The sequence below is a fragment of the Peromyscus leucopus genome, chromosome 8b (genome assembly GCF_004664715.2).
Source record: "Peromyscus leucopus breed LL Stock chromosome 8b, UCI_PerLeu_2.1, whole genome shotgun sequence".
In the NCBI taxonomy this organism is placed as follows: Eukaryota; Metazoa; Chordata; class Mammalia; order Rodentia; family Cricetidae; genus Peromyscus; species Peromyscus leucopus.
Genome location: NC_051086.1, coordinates 29,762,295 through 29,782,947, shown reverse-complemented (window position 1 = coordinate 29,782,947; position 20,653 = coordinate 29,762,295). Strand labels below are relative to the sequence as shown.

The 20,653-nt window shown below is 46.5% G+C and overlaps 1 protein-coding gene across 2 annotated transcripts in view; it reads right to left on the bottom strand.

Moving 5' to 3' along the window:
* Positions 1-20,653, bottom strand: part of Abcc1 (ATP binding cassette subfamily C member 1) — a 114,339-nt gene that overhangs the window by 67,223 nt on the left and 26,463 nt on the right. For both annotated transcript variants that reach the window (XM_028858395.2, XM_028858393.2), the window contains exons 2-5: positions 6,354-6,530; positions 4,914-5,039; positions 1,910-2,047; positions 399-524 (exon numbers count right to left, since the gene is read on the bottom strand). In XM_028858395.2, the coding sequence (XP_028714228.1) occupies positions 399-524; positions 1,910-2,047; positions 4,914-5,039; positions 6,354-6,530 (567 nt within the window). The remainder of the gene's footprint in view (positions 1-398; positions 525-1,909; positions 2,048-4,913; positions 5,040-6,353; positions 6,531-20,653) is intronic.

Genomic DNA, 20,653 nt, shown 5'->3' with positions numbered 1-20,653 from the left:
GTGAGACCATGGCCCTAATCTGCCAAGACTTCCCATATTTCTTGAAATCCTGGGTGGTTGGAGTTCATGTATATTTTGCTAAGTTTTCAGCTGTGGATTCTGCTCCCATTTTCAAAAATCACCATGCTGGATAAAAGCTATCAGCTAGGTCCATAAGGCACAGCCAGGAATACAGCAAAGCAGACTCTCTGCCTCCAGAGACACTGGTATATCCAAGCCCAGGTTGAGTGATTTCTCTATGGTCTTTTGGAAAAATGGAAGGTGAGTCTGCACTAATAACATGAGGCTCAGAACTTCCAATACCCAGTTGGTGTTGAGCTCAGAACCAGTGCCCAGTTGGTATTAGCTGGCATAGACTACTTCTCTCCCACCTTTGCACACATCTGGGTCACACTTACCAGGTCATGGACAGTTTCGGAGAACAGGGGCGAGCTGTCTGAGAAGCAGGACAGCACTAGCTGGACAAGCACGAGGGTGAAGTACACATAAAATGTGGTGTCTCGAAACACGTCCACTTGGGCATCCTGAGCAGGAAAGAAGGCAAGGGACACAGATCATCATAATCTTCCCTGGAAGCAGGGTACAGATGCCTCACCAAATCCGTATAGTCACAGGAAATGGTGTTCAGTGGTGGGAGTCCATGGTGTTAGGAGTCTTTGTAAGAGGTGGAAGAGCCACAAGCTGGTATCCTCATGTCGTACTGAGCTGCCATAGGGCCTCTACAGGGAATTCACCAACAAGGCTTTGTCCAGATGCAGCCCCAAGACCTCAGACCTCCCAGCCTTCAGAACCACAAGCTCAATAAACCTTTCTTCTCTCTAAATCATCCTGACTATAGGATTTGATTATAGCAACAGTAAAAAGGACTAAGATAAGCCCAAAGAGTAGGCTACAGACACCTACCTCCCCTGCCACAGGCATCCCCAACGTTTCCCTTGTTTGACACAAGACAGAAGAAAGGTGGCTCTGTCCCCTGTGCCCAGATAGCATCCCACAGTAGGCAATGGACAGGTCTGGCCCTGGTCCTTTGGGCTATGAGACCTTATCCATTCACTTAACCTTTCTGAGCCCTGGCTTCTCTACTGCTGAGCACACCAGTGGCTCTCAACCAAGGGTGGTTTTGCCTCCTAGGCAACAAATTCCAGTGTCTGGGGACATTTTGTTTGTCACTAACTTGGATAAGGGGTGCTCCTAGCACCCAGGGTATGGAGGCCAGGGTGCCCCTAGATACCACACAAAGCACAGGACAGTGCCCCACAATGAAGAAATCTCTGTCCACTTGTCAGTTAGTGCTGAGGTAGAGATACCTCATTAGGGTCTGCGCATTGTCTTCAGATTATTCACAAGTAACATGCAGTCCCTAAAGTAGCACTTACGAAAACATAAACTCAACTAATGCCAACTGCTGTCCCTAGCACAGAGGTGGTGCTCTATACCATAGGTGCTCCACAACTGCTCCATCCCTCTTCCATGTTCATGGCAGTCTCTAGCTCCCAGATAACAAGAAATGGCCGATTAATCAAGAAGTGCACACTCTTTAAAAGTTTTGGGAGTGGCACACAGCAGCTAGCCCTAACAACTTCCTGCCAGAGTTGCAGCTGGTTGCACCAAAGTAACATGGGGACATGTCTAGGGCCCTTGGGGAGTAGCTCCCGGGCAAACACAGCTCCCAGCTCAACGCAGCTCAGTTCCAGTCCAGCCAGCCTACAGACACTGCAGAGGACTAGTGTAACACAGCATTTGCCTGCATAGAGGAAAGAAGGCTCTAGAACAAAGTCTGTTCCTGACTGGTGAGAATTTTGTTCCTGGAAAAGAAGTAGGGTCCACATGGTCCCCATCCTGTGGTTCCCATATCAACACATGACCATACAAGATGGAATAAGCGTCTCTCCCACAGGCCATCAATTACCTTTTTTAAGGCAGAAATGACCTTAGATCTCAAGATGGCGATGGCACACAGTAGGGCTACAAGCCAGAAAATAAGCATAATCCCCGAGGACTGGACTCCCTTCCTTCGCTCAAGCTGAATTAAAAACGTGGCGAGCAGCTGGAAGAGAGAGGTACATTACAGTTTAGAGAAAGCAAAAACTCAGGCCCCACAGTGGCACATGGGAAACCATGCATGACTCAGGGGTCCAAGAACTGCCTGAAGAGGCACTTACCCCAGTTTCAGCTGTACCATAGCACTTACCTAAAGAGTTGTAGCAATTTTCTTTCTTTCTTTTTTTAAAGATTTATTTATTTATTATGTATACAGCATGTATGACTGCAGGCCAGAAGAGGGCACCAGACCTCATTATAGACGGTTGTGAGCCATCATGTGGTTGCTGGGAATTGAACTCAGGACCTCTGGAAGAGCAGTCAGTGCTCTTAACCTCTGAGCCATCTCTCCAGCCCAAGTTGTAGCAATTTTCTAACGGTTTCTTTTTATTCTGCGTGTGTATTTGTATGGGAGTGTGTGTGTCATATATGCTCTGTGTGGGTGTACATATGGATGCCAGAGGACAATTCTGAGTGTCCTGCTCCATCCTCTCTGCCTTACTCTCTCGACAGAGAGTCTCTCATTTAACCTGGAGCTGGGTAGTGGCCAAGTTGCCTCTGCTCTCCATAGCATAGGTTTACAGATATATATGGCATGTCCAATGTTTTACATGGGTGTTGGAGATTTGAACAGATTTTTATGCTTGTGCAGCAAGTGCTCTTAGAAACTTGAGCCATGTCCCCAGTCCCTGATTCTAGTAAAGCCCTAACAGGGATGTGAGGAAAGCTCAGTTTAGAACTGAGACCCAGCTTTGAGAAGAGGCAAAGCAGACCCCACATGCTGTGAGGCTAGAGTTCCCTGGGGTCCTCTACCTCCCAACTGTCACATTCTCCCTGATCCCCTCTAATCCATCCCTGTTCCAGACACACAGCCAACACTCCATTTCTCACTTACCCTAGGACTGTTGGACATGCTGCTCTCAACAGGATAGTCCTCTGCCCTCACACCCTTCATCCGATTCACCTTTGGGCCTTAGCTTCATTATTCCTCCCCTCAATGAAGTCTCCTTCACTAGCACCCCCAGATCCAAGTTCAGAGCTCCCTACTCAAAGCTCTGTATATAGCTTTAGTCTTTTGTAGAGAAACCATTTGATGTCTGTGCTCAGACAGGCAACACTTTTATCTCACAATCAGGGCAACAGCATGTTTGCTGACTGCCTACTAGAGTGCCTACAAGGAATCCCAGGCCAGCAGGAGAACCAGAGAGTAAGTCAAGAGACACCAGAGACATCAGGACAGCAGTGGGAGTGTGGCTCTACCATTTCCTGGCTTTGTGACCTAAGCCCAGTCCTGTCACCTCTCTGGACTTCTACTCATTTATCTAAAACTTGGGAAGAATGTGCAAATGTATGAAAATGAGCCATGAAGGAGTCAGTACTGTGCCTAGCACCTGGTAAACATAGCCATCAGCAGCACTATGTCTTCCCTGTCCCCAGTACTGAGCCAGCTGTCCACACCCCTGTCTCCTGAGCCTCCAGTGTCCTTGCTTTACAGCCTGGTCTTCCTTACATACCTCCAACCCTTCTGTAGATAAACTTCTTCTCTGCTCCCAAGTTTGCTCTGAGTTTGTTCCTCCTCCTCCTCCTCTCCCTCCAGCTGCCAAGGCTTCTGTTCTCTAAGAACCTTCTGGGCTTCTCAGAGGAGCCCAAAGCACACAAGTTAATTTGGAAACATCACTCTGACCACAATGCAGCAGGTATACACATGACAGCACAGGACCCAAGCCTGGCTCAGCTACCCATGAACTGCACAACCTCAAACACAACCCTGGGCCTCTCTGTGCCTTCATCTCATGACCTATAAAAGGAGACACATGGTGCCTGTCCCACAGGGTCAATCTTGAAATGACTTGAAGCTCATGTACAATACCAGGAGTCCTGCCAGACTCAGTACCCGTTCAACATGTTTCTGTGAACTTAAAGACAACTGTCTTTGGTGCTGAGCTGTGGGATCTTAGAAGCCAGCACTGCTTCCCACTTTGCTTATTATTCTGCCCCCCTAAAGCCTCAGAACTCCTGAATCCATCTCTCAAGAAATTACTACAAATAACAGTCTGTAAACTTCACTTAAAGATGTAGTGAGCTGCAGAGCAGGATAGGGACTGTGGCTCCTATTGATGGCTCCCCTAAACATTAGTGACTCTCCATATTTTGTTTTGGAGGTTTTAAAAATTTTATTATTGTGTGTGTGTGTGTATGTGTGTGTGTGTATGTGTGTGTACACATACACACAAAACATGTATGTCACAAATGCCATGGTGAGCATGTGGAAGTCAGAAGACAACTTATATAGAGTTGGTTCCCTTCTTCTGCCTTTGTATGGGATCAAGGGCTTGAACTCACATCTTCAGGCTTACACAACATGCACCTTTACCCTCTGAGCCATCTCATCAGTCCTGTCTATTGGTTTTAGGTTTTGTTTTTGTTTTTCTCAGATTTATTTTTATTAATAGGTATGTGTATGTGTCTATGCATATACTAAATGTATGTGGGTACCCACAAACGTCCGAAGAAGAATCCTCCTGGAGTTGGAATTTCAAGAGTTATGAGCCACCCAGTGTGCATGGTGGAACCAAATTTGGGTCCTCTGCAAGAACTGCAAGCATTTTTAAGTACTGAACCATCTCTCTAACCTCTATTTCTTGGCTTTGTGAAACAGGGTCTCACGTAGCCCAGGCTGACCTTGAACTCCCCAGCCCAACAAGTGCTTAGGATGAAGTCATGTGCCACCATGCCTGGCTCATTGAGAAACTTCTCTTTTGTCAATAGAACTCATGCCCTTGCTCATGCTAGGCAAACACTTTACGACTCAGGCACACCACAGCCCAAGTCCTCTCATTTCTCATTGCTAGTCCCACCAGTCAACAACTCACCATGGTGATGCCCAGCAGAGTTGGGCTGACCAGTAACACTGGGGCTAGGAACACTCCCTGATGTCTTTCCCAGAAAGAGTAGAAAAGGTCTGCCCAACAGATGATCCACAGCAAGAATCCTAAAGCCTGGAAGAAAAGGGAACATCACGGCACCTTACAACAACAATCCTGGGATCTCTCTTACCATCCACAAAAAAGTTTACCACAAGGGCACCAGGCAACCTCCAAGGTCCTCAGTTAAAGCATCCGGCTTCTTACTCTGTCTCTATGACAGAGTCACACTATGTAGCCCAGGCTGGCCTTGAACTCCTGATCTTCCTGCCTCAGCCTACCGAGTGCTGGGAAGACAGATGTGCTCCACCATGCCCAGTCATCTTACTTATTCTCATACCCCTAGTACCTTGCATGGAATCTGACATCTAGCCACAGCTGCTAGAGCCCCTCAGGGGCTTAAGATGGTTCCATCCCTGCCTGTCACTGATGGTACTTTAATAAAAGAACAGCTCAATTTGAGGAAAGAAATACTGAAGAGTGATGGATACGCCAGGTGTGATGGTCTGAAATCCTAGCATGGGAAGAACAGGGGCAAAGGCAGGGGGATCTCGAGTTCCAGGCCAGCCTGGGTTACAGAGCAGGACCCTGCCTCAGAAAAAAAAAAAAAAAAAGGTTAGAAAAAGAATCAAGGAGCTTAAGGGCATGGTATATGTCACCTCTTCACAAAGGGCCAAGAAAAAAATTCATAGGAATATGTGCACATGAAAAAAGCAAAGACTAAGGAGGAAACAAATGGCAACACTGGAAACCCTGGCCAATGTGATGCTCAGGCAGAGAGGCTGGTGCAGGATTTGTATTATCCTGGCGATTTTCTGTAGTCTGAAATTATTTCAAAATGAAAACTTTTTCTGTTTTTTCTGCATGTGAGTGTCATGCAGGTGCATGTGTGTGGGGACACACACGTGTGCAGGTACAGGTGCACACTGAGACCAGAGGTTCCTACCAGGTATCTTTTAATTGCCTTTCACTTTATTCCTGAGGCAAGGTCTCTTGTTTGACTCTAGAGATCCCTTTTCAGATAGTCTGGCTTAATCAGGGATTCCTGTCTCCACCTCTACTTTCACAAGGGTTCTGGGGATCTGTGAGACATACCCTCAGACCTGAAATAACTTTCAAAGTAAAAAAAAAAAAAAAAATACAAGTAAATTGTTTTAATTCATGAAGACCTTCTTATGATACTCTGAGAAAGCTTCCAGCAGCCCCAGGGCATACACAGGGAAATTGAGACCATGGAGGTTAAATATTCACTCAAAAGTCATGTTTTGAACCTATGTTTAGCTCCAAATTTCCAGCCTTGATCTATCACATTCTTCTGCCTACTTTATACAAGGCTGGGCTGCATACCTATCTCTGTGCCCCACCCCACATCGACACTAGATGACTTACAGTTTTGGCTTTGTTGAGGTTTGTCATCTGGATGTATCCCCGGTCATGTCGGGAGAGATAGAGGAAATAGAGGGGGAAGCAGGACCAGAGGTAGAAACAAGGCACCCATGTGAGGACGGTGTTCTGAAAGCACTTGGTAAAGTCAGGGCTGCTGGTTTGCCATGTGACATTCCAATCCTGTGGACACAAGCACATGCAAAGGTCAGCTGTCACACCACGAGGGAACAGGGCTCACAGAGTTCAAATCCAGCTACTCTAGGCTCAAAGAAATAAACCATGATTCCTACATCCAGGGACCTCTCAACACTTTGCAAACTTCAAAACATCAGTGGCCAGAGAGCCAGGGCAGCAAGTTAACAGGAGCAAAGGGCAGGTAAGCCTAGAGCTGCAAGTGCCTCTGCTTGAGAGATGGAGGTAGGTTGTCACTTAAAGGGACCTGAAGGACAGATGAGCTCTTGAACTTTGAAGAACCTGGGGATAATAAGGTCATTTGCATATTTGCCTCAAGAATTAAAGACTCCAGACCTCTATCACCATCAGCACATAATGCCCTGACAGCAGTACTGTGTGTCTGTCCTTAGGCTAGATGTTCATAGAAAATGCTACTGTCAGGGGCTAAGGAGATGGTTCAGTATTAAAGTACTTGCTGAGAAAGCATGAGGACTTGAGTTCAATCCCCAGGACCCACATTAAAAAAAAAAAAAAAAAAAATAGGGGCCAGGCATGATAACACACGCCTTTAATCCCAGCAGAGGCAGAGGCAGATGGATCTCTGTGAGCTTGAGGAAAGCCTGCTGTATACAGTGAGTTCTAGGCCAGCTGGGACTATATAATAATAATAATAATAATAATAATAATAATAATAATAATGTTTAAAGCTCAGTGTGGCAGTGAACACCTGTAATTACAATGCTGGGAGGATGGAGTGTACTTGGCAAGCTACAGACCTGTGAAAACCTCATCTCAAAAAATCAAAGTTGACAGCACATGGGAAATGACAGCTGAAGATGTTCTCTGAACTCCAAATGTATATATACATAAACATGCACTTGCACACATATGTATACACAACACCTTTTAACATTATATTATACTTGTGTGTGTGCACGCACACTCGCAACAGCATCCAAGTAAAGGTCAGAGAGCAACTAGCAGAAGGTGGTTCTCTCTCTCTACTGTGTGGGTCCCAAGAGTCAAACTCACGTTGTCAGCTTGTTGGTAAGCATCTTTACCCACTGAACCACCTCACTGAAGCCACAAAACTTTTTTTTTTTTTTTTTTGGTTTTTCGAGACAGGGTTTCTCTGTGTAGTTTTGCGCCTTTCCTGGATCTCGCTCTGTAGACCGGGCTGGCCTCGAACTCACAAAGATCCGCCTGCCTCTGCCTCCCGAATGCTGGGATTAAAGGCGTGTGCCACCACCTGCCCAGCTGCCACAAACTTTTTTAATTTAAAAAGTATAAATAAAGTGCTGGGCCAGGTGTGGTGGTGCACACCTTTAATCCCAGCAGTTGGAATGTGAAGGTCTAGACTTAACTTTACAGGCTCCATCTTAGGGAAAGAGCCACCATCTCAGACCACCTGCTGTACTCAGACCCCACCCTCTCTCTCTGCTCTGCTCTGTTCCTTCCCCCACCACCACCACCACCACCATCTTTCTCTCTCTCTCTCTAGGCCTGGCTCTCCTCTTTCCCCTCTCCCCCAACTCCCCACCCTAACCCCTCCCACCCCCACACCCGTTTCCCTCCTAATAAAGCTCTAAAAACTAACACTGGGTTCTGTCATGATCGTGACCTTTCCACACCGCAACCAGTGCCGCCACCAGCACCATTTATCATCCTGTCAGTAACCACCATCACTCATTATCCCTCCATCAATGCACACAACAAATTCACCCATGATTCCTTTCTTTTGGTACTTCTTTGCCCTTCACAGGTAATTACATGATATGTTAAAACTTTTTCTAAGTATACAAAATAATATGGTGAAAAATTAGCCTTTCTTCCCCTTACACACAGCCTGTTAAACCTCCTCACAGGTAAGCTTTTCTTGCTATGTTTCCTTTCCTTGCTAAGCTATCCTTCCAGATATCACCCAGATGCAAATGATTTAATTTTCCTTAAAGGTACCATGAAGTCAACTCTATTCTGCACCTTGCTTTAAAAAGAAAAAAAAAAGTTTTTTCTTAGATTTATTCATATATATGTGCATATGGAAGTAGGAAGACAACTTTGGGAGTCAGCTCTTCTTCCACCATGTGGATCAAACTCAGGTTTGGCAACAAGCACTTTTCTCTCACCAGACTTATTTTGAGACAAGGTCTCAGCCCAGGCTGCCTTCAAACTGCAGATAGGGCAGACATGACCTTGAATTCCTGATCCTGCTGTCTCTCCCTCCAGAGTGCTGGGATGAAATGTATTAGAGGCTTGCACCACCACACCCAGTTTTCTGTGGCACTGATGACCCCAAAGCCTAGTGCACAATGGGTAAGCGCTCCCAGCTGGACCACAGCCCCAGCCTTTCCTTGTTATTTTTTTTTTAACCTAAGTGGCATCTGAAGCCAGCTTCTTTCTTTTCTTGTTTTGCAACAGGGTCTCATTCTGCAGCCCTGGCTGGCCTGAAACTCACTATGTAGACCAGGCTAGCCTCAAAGTCATAGCAATTTGCCTGCCTCTGCCTCAGAGTGCTGGAACTAAAAGTGTGTGCCACCACACTGGACTATGAAAACTAACTTCCATTACTGACAAGATCTGTCTAATTCTTGACATTTTTTGAAAGAAGGAAGGGAAGAAGGGAAGGAGGGAGAGAAAGAACTGACAGATTCTGCCCCAAGCTGTCCTCAAGCCACTCCCACGGGTCTCTTCTCCAGAGGCAACTATTATTAACTTCCTGTGCACCCTTCCAGACGGAGGATAGCCAGTACATCTGTAACAAAAATACACAAGTACTCTCTGTAGTCCAGTGAAAGACGACCCCTGCTGTCAGGCCCTCTTGTCCTCATTCCTTTAAGAGTACCCTTGTTCTTGATGACAGCCACACTATGCCAAACTTCACATGACAAACTTGACTTTAATTCCACCTCCCACTGCCTCATTCTGTCCACTCTTGCAAACAAACAACATAGCATTACATAAATAATCCAGAAGGTCTGTATATGGCAGGCATGCACATGTCTGTGTGCAGTAACTTCTGGAATAGAAAGTGCAACTGGTCAGTCAGTTTATTTAAAGTGTAGACTTATTGGCCAGAACTGCTGATACCAGCCCGTCATCCAGGTGCTTGGAAAACTGAGGCAGAAGCCTGAAAATTCAAGGCCTGCCTGGGCTATAGAATGAATTTAAGGCCAGGCTGGGGAACTTGTTAAAAAATAAAAAATTAGGGCCAGTGAGATGGCTCAGCAGGCAAGGCAGCTTGCCACGAAGCCTAAGGACATGAGTTTACTCCCCCAGCCCCTAGTGGTGGAAGAAAAGAACCCACTCCCACACATTGGCCTTCACACTCACACAGTAGCATGTGTACTCACACACAGAAACTACACAATATGTAAAATAAAAAATGGAAAGAGGATGTAGCTCTGTGGTAGAGTGCTTGCCTAGAATGCACAAGGCCCTGAATTCAATTCCTGGTATGGGGAGGGGGTGTAGCAGGACAGACAAGACCCTCAAAACAAGCACCACAGGCTTACACAGGGCAGCCATGCCCAAACCCCAGGTATTTACAAGCTTCTGAGCCTGGCCAATCCTACAGGGCAGATCTCCCACCAAAGTTTAACTTCTTCTCTTCTTTATGACATATGACATTGAGCACTTGAAAAAAATCAAGGTAGTCTGCTGCTTGAATGCTTGAAAGAATATTCAGACTTGATTAATAAATGACACAGGAATAGGGCTGTAGGTCAGTGCTGGAGTATTCACCTAGCATACTAGCACCACACACACACACACACACACACACACACACACACACACACACACACAACCAATATCAATTGGCTAGGTCTGTGTCCCCTCTTCTCTGCATAATAAATTTTCACTGACTCCCTAACTAATGGTCAAACTAGGGAAATGGCTCAGTTGATAACTCAATTGCCTTCTTGTAAAACCTGATACAATTCATTTTCAGTATGAGGTGCACTGAGAACTCATCCAAGAGCAGTGGCACTCGGTGGCTGGCACCTGCTTGACTCTAAGGTCAGAGTTATAGGCAGTCTGCTACTTGACTGATGCCAGAATCAGAAGAGGGGGCAATTTCAAGCCCCCATGATATTCATTAGATAAGGCCTTTGATCCTGTGCTGGCTGGTCTATGTCAACTTGACACACAAACTAGAGTTACCTGAAAAGAAGGATCCTCAATTGAGAAGATGCCTCCATAAGATCCAGCTGTAAGGCATTTTCTTAATTAGTAATTGATGGGGAAGGTGCAAGCCCTGATGAGCAGCCAGTAAGCAGCATCCCTCTACAGCCTCTGCATCAGCTCCTGTCTCCAGGTTCTGTTTGAGTTCCTGTTCTGACTTCCTTCAGTGATGAACAGTGATATGGAAGAGTAAGTCAAATAAACCCTTTCCTCCCTAGCCTGCTTTTTGGTCACGGTGTTTTGCCACAGCAATAGAAACCCTAACTAAAATAGGTCCTGAACCAACAGGATGGAGAATTGGGGAAGTGGGGCTATGCAGAAGATTCTAACTTTCTGGAATACCAATCTATAAGAAAAAGAGAGCAAGAATTTCTTGCCATTGGGCACCTAATTCTTTTATATTTATTTTATGTGTTGAGAGTTTTGCCTGCATGTATGTATATTCCCTTGGAGGACAGAATAGGGTTTTAGATCCTCTGAAACTGCAGTTATGGGTAGCTGTGAGCCACTATATGCTTTTAACCACTAGCCATTTCTCTAGTATATTATACATTTTAAAAACCACTGTCTTGCCCTGAATTGGAATGCCAGACATTTTTGCCTTTCTCTAGTCTGGTGTCCTTTTCTGCTTTGCCTAGTCTCATGAAGTTGTTATTACAGAGTGAGGCCTTGCATTTCACTCTTATAAACATGAAGACCTAAGTTCAAATGATCCCAAACACCAATGTGCCACAGGGGGTGAGGTGCAAGCTGGAATATGGTGGTGTAGCCTGTAATTCCAGGAAAGCCAAGATGGGAGGCTGAGACAAACAAATCCCTAGAGCTAAATGGCCTATCTTATTTGGCAAATCTTATTTGGCAAATTGACAGATCAATGAGTGTTGGGATAAATGTTTTTTTTTTACACTGTGTAAAGATGTGTCTCTGTTTTACCTCACTCACCTAAGGCACCTTCTGATTGGTTTAATAAAGAGCTGAATGGCCAATAGCTAGGCAGGATAGGATAAGCAGGACTTCTGGACAGAGATAGGAACTCTAGGAATGAATCTGAGGTGGGAGATTCACCAGCCAGACATGGAGAAAGTTGGATGTACAATACTGAGGAGAGGTAACGGGCAACAAGGAAGAAAACAGATTAATATAAAAGGATTCATTGGGAACAACTAAGGCCAAACTTTCATACTTAATAAGAAGTAAGTCTCCCTGTCATTATTCAGGTCTAAAGAAAGACCTGCTACAATTGGCATCCAACACATATATCCAAGCACAGGGCCTGAGAAAGCTGAGAAGAGTTCCGGACATGGAGTCAGATGTGGCTTTCCAGCAACTGTAGTCTCTCAGTAAGCCCAGTGCTCATGGCATACAGTGGCGCGGATCTTTTAAGAGGCTCTGGTGTACAGCCAAGCACTTAAGTGGGGGGCCTGTGAACAGCCAGCACACCACTCCTAGGAGACTAGGTAGAAACACCTGCTGCTGAATAAGCTGATGTCCAAGATGGCATGGGCCACATGGCAATCTACAGTACAAAATTCTAATATGGAATTAAGACACATGGTTTAAAAAACCTCATGTGTTTAAGAGTGGGTCCAACAATTTCCCAGAGCTGGTGCAGGTAAGTGCAGCTCCGGCAGCAGTGGCAGGTGTGAGGCTCAGCTCTCACAAAAAACAAGCACCAGCAGCAGCCCAGAGCCAGTGGGGTAGCTTGCTGGACCAACCCAAGGGAGTGTGGCCAGCAGCAAGCACCATGTGCTAAGTGGAGCTGGAGCTGTAGTAGAAGGAGCATATAGACACACAGAGGTGGTCTGTTTCTTTAAAGCTTGGCTCATGTGGTCAAAGATCGGCTGTAGGCACACAGAAAGCCAGGTCCTGTAGTAAGCCCATAGGGTCCAGGAAACTGGTTCAAAACAGTTGCCAAGGCATGTACACAACATACTTCCTTATGAGCCAACTTGGAGTCTGCCTGAGGGCTGAGCAACAGGCACTGTCCAGAGTTCCTGATCGTGCCTAGCTAATGAGGGGCAACCATGCAATATCACCAGATCGGGACACAGCCTGGGTGCTGAGAGGAGGGTATATAAGGCCTTCCCCGTTACTGAAAAAAAAGAGTCTGCTGTTTGCCTTTCATCTGTCTCTTGGTGTCTGCATCATTGATTCTGCACCTTTTCACCCCCTTCCCCACACTTTCTCACTCGCTCCCCTGAGGGAGCTGTTAAGACCCAGCAACAAGGTCCAGACCAAGAAAACCTCTGAACAGGTGTAATATGCTTGAAAATGTATTTAAGTGAACTGTGACCTAACAGCAACCTTTGAAGTCTCCAAGAAGATGGGGGCCATGCAACAACAAATCCACCTGGATTGTGGTAATGCCATTAAGCTGACAAACACCACACAAAAATCAGCTTTGTACTACAAATTGCTCAGGACAACTTCAAAGGGGCTAGCTAAGATGGTCTAGTCTTACAGACAGCTCCAGCTGGAACTTCAGATAAGCCCCGTACTTCCCCATCACACACAGTCTGCCCTCTAGGCACTTCTTTGGAAGTGAGTGGTTCATCTAGACACTGCTGCCTAGATCCTTCTAATATGGCTCTGCTCTGACAAACTCTTATGCATCCATCAAAACCCAACTAGTGGGGTTGGGGATGCAACTCAATAATGGAGTGCTTGCCTAGCATGTATGAGGCCTGGATTTGATCCCCAGAGTGAAAAGAACAAAGAAAAGAAAAACCTAAAGACCTTTAAGACTCCTTCTTCCTCACTCTCCAGATTGCCAACATCCCACTTTCACAATAGGTTTCTTGTCCACCACCACTTCTGTACTTCAAGACCTCAGCACTCAGGCCACAGCACTTACTACCTTTGACTCTCCTCACCCTACCCCAGTGGGAGCCTGGAAGTTGCTAAGTAAAGAAAACATCTAAAACTACCTCTGCCCTCCCAGCACTAGCTTCAGTGTGTCTGGCTGTGCAAGTGTGAATGTGCATATATGTGTGTGTGTGAGTGTACAAATGTGAGTGTGCACACATGTGTATGTGTGTAGAACTGCAAATGTGAGTGTGCATACATGTATAAGTGTGTGGCTGTGCAAATATGAACATGCACACATGTGTGTACAACTGTGCAAATGTGAATGTACATACATGTTAAGTGTGTGTGGCTGTGCAAATGTGAATGTGCATATATGTAGTATGTATGGCTGTGCAAAAATACATGTTTAAAAGTGTGTGTGTGTATGTGGCTGTGCAAATGTGAATGTGTATATATGCAGTAAGTGTGTGTGGCTATGCAAATGTGAATGTGCATATATGTAGTAAGTATGTATGGCTGTGCAAAAATACATGTTTAAAGTGTGTGTGTATGTGGCTGTGCAAATGTGAATGTGTATATATGTACTAAGTGTGTGTGGCTATGCAAATGTGAATGTGCATGTGTAAGTGTGTGTGTAGCTGTGCAAATGTGAATGTGCTTATGTGTAAGTGTGTGTGCCACTGTGCAAATGTGAATATGCATACATTTGTATGAATGCCAAAGGACCTTATTTTTTGAGACAGCATCTCTCACTGGCCTGGAGCTCACCAATTCACTAGTGAACCCCAGGGGTCCTCATCTGTACCTCATCAGCACTGGGATTGCAAACTCACACTCCTGGCTTTTTACTTGGTTACAAGGGATTGAACTTAGGTCCTCAAAGTTGCATAGCAAGCACTTTACTGACTGAACCATCTCCTCAGCTCTCTTGGTTGGTTGTTTTATTTGTTGTTGGTGCTGGTGCTGGTGCTGCTGCTGCTGCTGTTTAAAAAATAACAGCCCATGGTTTTCTTAGTTGTTGTTTAAAAAATAGCTGGGTGGTGGTGGTGCACACCTTTAACTCAGGAGGCAGAGCCAGGCGGATCTCTGTGAGTTCAAGGCCAGCCTGGGCTACAGAGCAAGATCCAGGACAGGCACCAAAGCTACACAGAGAAACCCTGTCTTGAAAACAACAACAACAACAAAAAAAAAAGTCCATGGTTTTCTTAGTTGCTGTTGTTTAAAAAAATAACAGTCCATAGTTTTCTTAGTCACCAGCAGCCCAGGTCTAGCTAAGAGCCCTGGCTTTCAAACCATAAATGTGGATTCTGACCTAAGACCTCAACCTTCTGTGAATCTGGGAAGGACATAGGGATTTCCCCAGTATAGGGGCCAGGAAGGTGAAGTGCTTGGAAGGTTCTGAAAAGAACTAAAGGGGTGGTATATGGAAGAGCTTAATCCCACATGGCTACTCAAAGCAGATCAACCACTGTCACCATTGCCACCCACCACTGGTGCTGAAAATGTCTAAGGAGCAGGAAAGGCTCCAGCTAGAGGTGCACTCCTTCCTGCACAAGGCAGATCAGTTGAAAATGCCATTAGCGAAGGAGAGGGCATCTCCTTGAAGAAGGGGGATTGCTGAGATGGGCACCTTGCCCCAGAGCTGAGCCAGAGGGACAGGAAGGGACTCCAAAGGAAAAGCTGTGAGCACAAACTCACACAGCCACAGAGCCAGGAGCCCCACCTGCCATCTGTCCTCACAGCCCATGATGGCCCTAAGCACAGCTGGACAAGAACACCTGGAGCCTCCCAATATTTCCTTCATCCAACCTCAACCTGAGTCACACAGCAGGCACTGTGGCTGTCACTTCTAGGCTCAAGCAAAGGACTTACTGCCACCAACTCAAGACACCAGTCACCTGGTCTTCCTTCCCCAGGGCTCTCTCTTAACCAAGGATCCTCAGAACTCAATCCAGCCTGATTGAGCTTACAACTACCCAGGAACCCAACTGCCCTGACACAAACCCAGCTGGAGATGAGCCTATGTGACCCAGGGTGCGGAATGTACGCTCTGCCCCACTCTCCTAGTCCCCTTGCCCTCAACCCAGACCCTTGAGGAGAATCTGAGAGGAAACTCCCAAGCCCTTGAGCTTTGTGTGTCCATAAAACTCTGTCTTACAGGGTTCTTTTGGTTTTCTTGACACAGGGCATCTTTGTCAGCACACTCTTAAATTTTTCTTTTCTCAATCCTGCAGATGGAACCCAGGCTTTCCCACATATTAGCCAAGCCCTCTACCACTAAGCTACATCTCCAGTACTTTCTATTTTGAGACAGGGCCTCAGTAACTTGCCCAAAGGCTGGGTGTGGTAGCACACACCTTTAATCCCAGCACTTAGGTAGGAGAAACAGAGGTGGATATCTGTCAGTTTGAGGTCAGCCTGGTAAGGCAAGGAGTTACAGGCCAGCTAGGGATACACTATGAGACCCTGTCTCAGCATGCCAGTCAGCTTTGCAGCAAGTGCTGAGGTGTGGGCTGGGTGGTGCCTGTCTTTGAAGATGCCTTCATTCCACCTGCCACTTCACATTCCATCCTAGACAAACTCCAGAAGCTCTGCCATTGAGTCAGATTCAAACTACCACAGACAAGGCCCCCTGCCTAGAATACCCTGACTCTGGCCACCCCTCCCTGCTCAGCTGAGTGTCTTGAGGAACTGCCCACAGTCTGAGCATCTCCTCAGCCATCCCTCCCTTTACGATACTGCTCCAGGCCAAATGACAGAGTCCAGGGAGTCTGCCAAGGACTCTGCCTTGCCAAGGAAGGAAGACCGGCCTGAAAAATCGATCATAAATTTGGTCCACTGCTGAGTCATATCCAAGGAGTCCTCAGGGCAACAAGGACTGACTGTGTACTGAGCATTCCCAGGGCCTGATCATCCTAAGTTTTCAGTTCCCTGCCACTGTCTGGCTTGTCACCTGGGGACAATCACTTATCAGGAACTTCCAGGTGCCCGTATCATTTGGCAGAAAGATAAAGGGTCCACTATCTGATAGTCTTATTCCCTGGAAAGAGGCGAAAACAGGCTAGAGTGTGGCTTGGTAGGAGAACGCTCACCTGGCATGGGGCCCTGGATTCACCCCAGCACAGGGAAGGAAAAGGGGGCAGGCAGACATCACCAAAAACAACTCTAAACCTAACAGCTGCAAATGCCAAGAAAGAAAGCAGCAGGGAAGGTGCCGAGCTTACAGCGAACAGCAGAAAAGCACTTTAAGCAAAACCCAGAAAGAAATAAAGCAGAAAGGCTGGGGATTTGGTTCAGGTGAAATTCAAAGTAAGCCTGGGCTATCTATACAAGCCCCTTTCTCAAAAAGAGAGGATGAGAAAAAAACCACCTACACAAAGAGCACACATGAGCCTTTACTCAGGTGGCAGTGCTGCATGCCAGCTCTGCTCCAAGTACCTGAGACCACAGTGACCTTTTCAAGGTGGAAGCCAGGGAGCAGAGGTGATTCTTTTGTATATCACGTAGGCTGGTCTTAGACTCCTGATCCTCTTGCCTCAGCCCTCCACCCTCCCTGTGTTAGGATTACAGGTATGCACCACTATGTGTGGCTACTGATGTCAGACTCAAATCCTCAAAATGCACTCTGGTACACGGGTACAACTGTGAAAAGCCATTTTGTGTGGAGCATACTGACACATGCCTTTAATCAGCTACGAATCAGAGACAGGAGAAGGGCCTGAGTTTAAGGCCAGTGTGGATTATAGAACAGAACCTTGTCTCAACCTTCCGGTAAGACCCATTTCTGGGGACAGAAACTGAGATCCAAGCATATAACATGCAGGCAAATATGCACAGCCTAAAGCCTGAAGCCACACATAGAAACCTGTCTAGAAATAAAAACATTTGTACTGTTTATCAGTTATGTGTACCACTGTCACACTAAAATCAGTACTAGTGGGGGAGGGGTGGCACTGTGGGTAAAGTGCTTGTCATGAAAACATGAGGATCTGAGTTTGATCCCTAGTACCCACACAATTAATAAAAATAAAAATAAAAACAAGTGCAGCAGTGTATAACTGTAATCTCAGTTCTGGGAGGTGAAGACAGGTGGACCCCTGACATTTGCTGGCCAGCCAGTGTAGCCCAATGACCCAGTCTCAAAAACTAAGGTTAACAGAGGCCTCCACATGAACTACACACAGGGAACATGTATACATGTACAGGCACACACAAACTATCACCATAGAGTTGGGCACTAAGAGCACACCTGTGTGACTCCAGCACTTGGGATGCTGAAATAGGAAGATGAGGAGTTCAAGGCTAGCCTAGGCTACATAACAAGATGCTTTTTACCAAAATAAGTAAATAAATAAACAACTAAAATCAGCCTAAAGAAGACACACATGGCTGAGCAGGGACATTTTCTTAGGCAGTCAAGAAAGAGCCTGAGCAGCTGATTAGTTGGAAGGTTGGCCTGAAGCCAAAGAAACACAGAAACTAGGATTTGGAGTTTATTATCTTTGGTCCTGTTTGGATTTTCACTCTGCACATGCCACTTCTAAAATACCAGCGACAGCTTCAATTCACGTTTAATTAACAAACAGCAGCAAAGCTGAAGGGTTAAGATCTCTGAGGTGGAAACAAACCAAAAAGAGAACCAGCACCAACCAATGTCAAGACAACAGCCACCACAGTCTTGCAGGCTGGGAGCTCTGGTTCTCCCAGCACCAGTCTGAGCTACTCTGCTATTGCCTCCAAAGTCAGAGAAACGAAAGAAGACATCTCGTCAGTACCGGGGAGTCTAAGGCAAGAAGAATGCAAGTTCAAAAAGAAAAAGTTGGAAAAAAAAAAAAGGAGGGGGGTGAGGCTGTAGCTCAGTGGTTTTTATCTAGCACGAATCCCTAAGTTCAACTCCCAGTACTGCAAAATGGAAAAAAAAAACAACAACTCATTTTGTTCTTTTTTAGACAGGGTGGTGAGGACAGAATGGTTAAATTATTCACAAAGTCTGCTCAGGAATAGAGAACCAGAGGGGCCTAAACCTGAGCTCCCATCTCTGACCCTGAAACTCAATCCTGGGACTCTGAAGGCTGCAACACCCCAAACTGCAGCAACCTGCTCATGAAAGCTCTCTGGGACAGGACGGCTTTAGAGAATTCAAGTTCACTTGTACAAAGCAGACAAGGCATGTTCTGGATCAAACTTGTGAATACTCCTGACACTGGCCCTCAGCAACAGTAGAGGTAGAGATGGCAGGGGTACGACCTGGTTTGCCTCAGAGTCTAGTTGTTCACCAGCAGACTGAAGTTCAGGGTCAGCAGCCATGAGGAACAACATCGAGGAGGGGTGGGTGCAAGCCCAGGGTTAGGCTGAGAACAGTTCTTCGTGCACACAGACTGCAATGCCCTCCATTTCTCCACTGAGAATCCTAAGCTTCACAGAAAGGGACACAGGGACATAGCAGAGACTGTAGACTCCAAGACCCAGAGCCACACATTCAGGAGTCTCGCTCCAGGCCTTTCCAAGTTTCTTCCCCTGACAATGGTCAAGGGCACAGGTCATAGCAGCCACAGGCCACTTAAAAAGGCCCTGCCCAGAACAAGCCCAGGCTCAGTAACCTGGCCACAGAGCAGCTCAGAAGCCAAGAGCAGCCAAGGAGTAGTTGACCTGGGATGCTCTGAGCTGCAGAACACTGGTCTGCTTAAGAGAAGGCATGGGTATTGTTTCCAACGGCAATCCTGGAACAATTCGGAGGCTAGGGTGAGGAAAGGTTCGGTGACATGCTGGCAGCAGTGCCACCTACCTGCTGCCAGCTGAGCTACCCTCCTGTGCCCTCTGACTCATCACAACTAAGAATAAAGCTCAGAAACACTGAATCAGGCACAGCCAGATTTTGGGCTACCAAGGGGAAGTAATGGTCACTGTCCTGGACAGGTAAGCACCCAAATCCTCGTGTCAGATGTGCAAGCCAAGCACTCAAAGCAAGAAAGGAGCCCCTTCCCTCTCCTTTTTAATTCAGACCCTTGAGTGTCACCAAATTTCTCTGGCACCATCTGGGACAGAAAGTGGTGGGTACATGTACCAGACATAGGGGTGTGCCTGGGACAGAGCAGGGACAGGGAACAGGTACTCATCTATTGCCTGAGCATCATCCCTAAGGGTAAGAAACCAGCACTGAGCCACAGGAATAAGGGGGGTCTCTTATTTTGGTATATTGATGCTGGGTATCAAATCCAGGGCCTCAAACAAGTTAGGCAAGTCCTCCACCAACAAGCCACACCTCTACCCTCTAACTTATGATTTAAAACACTGTTTTTCAAACTAGAGGCCAGTCTGTCTTCCAAGTGACATTTTACATTGCTTGGAAAGATTTCTGGTTGTTTCAATAAGGTGTCAAGGGACTGTGCCACTGGCACTTTGTGGGCAGAAGCCAAAGATGTTTAAACAAGCCTAATACACAGAGCAGGCCAGCAAACAACCCAAGCACCAACAACACTGAGGCTGAGGAATCCCACCTGATCATCATCAGTTCGTCCCTGAATGTTAAGAATCCACATTCCCAAAGACACCCCTCATCAGGCACCCAGGCTTCAGCTCCTCAGAGACAAAAATCTCTGAAACACTAAGCTAGACACATCAAGACCTTCTGGCTCCCCTTAAAGAGTGGTAAGAAATAGTCACTATCCTGGCCAAGAAACACCCCAAATCCTCATGCCTGATGTGCAGACCAAGCACCTGGTGAAGCAAGAGAAGAACCCTAGGCAAGGAAGGACAGGATGTAGTATCATCAGAACTTCGAGAACAGGAGCTGGCAAGATGAATGCTACTCAAATTGGCCCTTGCTTTACCATGATCCTAGGCACACAACAGCCACCCTGATTCCAGACCCACCTCCTGTTTTACCCTTCCCATATTCTCCAGCCTCTCATTCAGTAAAGACCAACTGGGCCCCACCAGGCATGACAGCATAGGTCTGCAATCACAGTACTTGGAAGGTTTTGGGAGGAAGATTTGAGCTCAAAGCCAGTCTGAACTACAAAGCATGACCCTCTCTCAAACAAACAAGCAGACGTTATACTCAGTTCTAACAGTGTGCCAGGTACACTAGGAAAGGAGGTAACAGGGTGGCCCCCAAATGCCTGAGTCCTGTCCCCTTG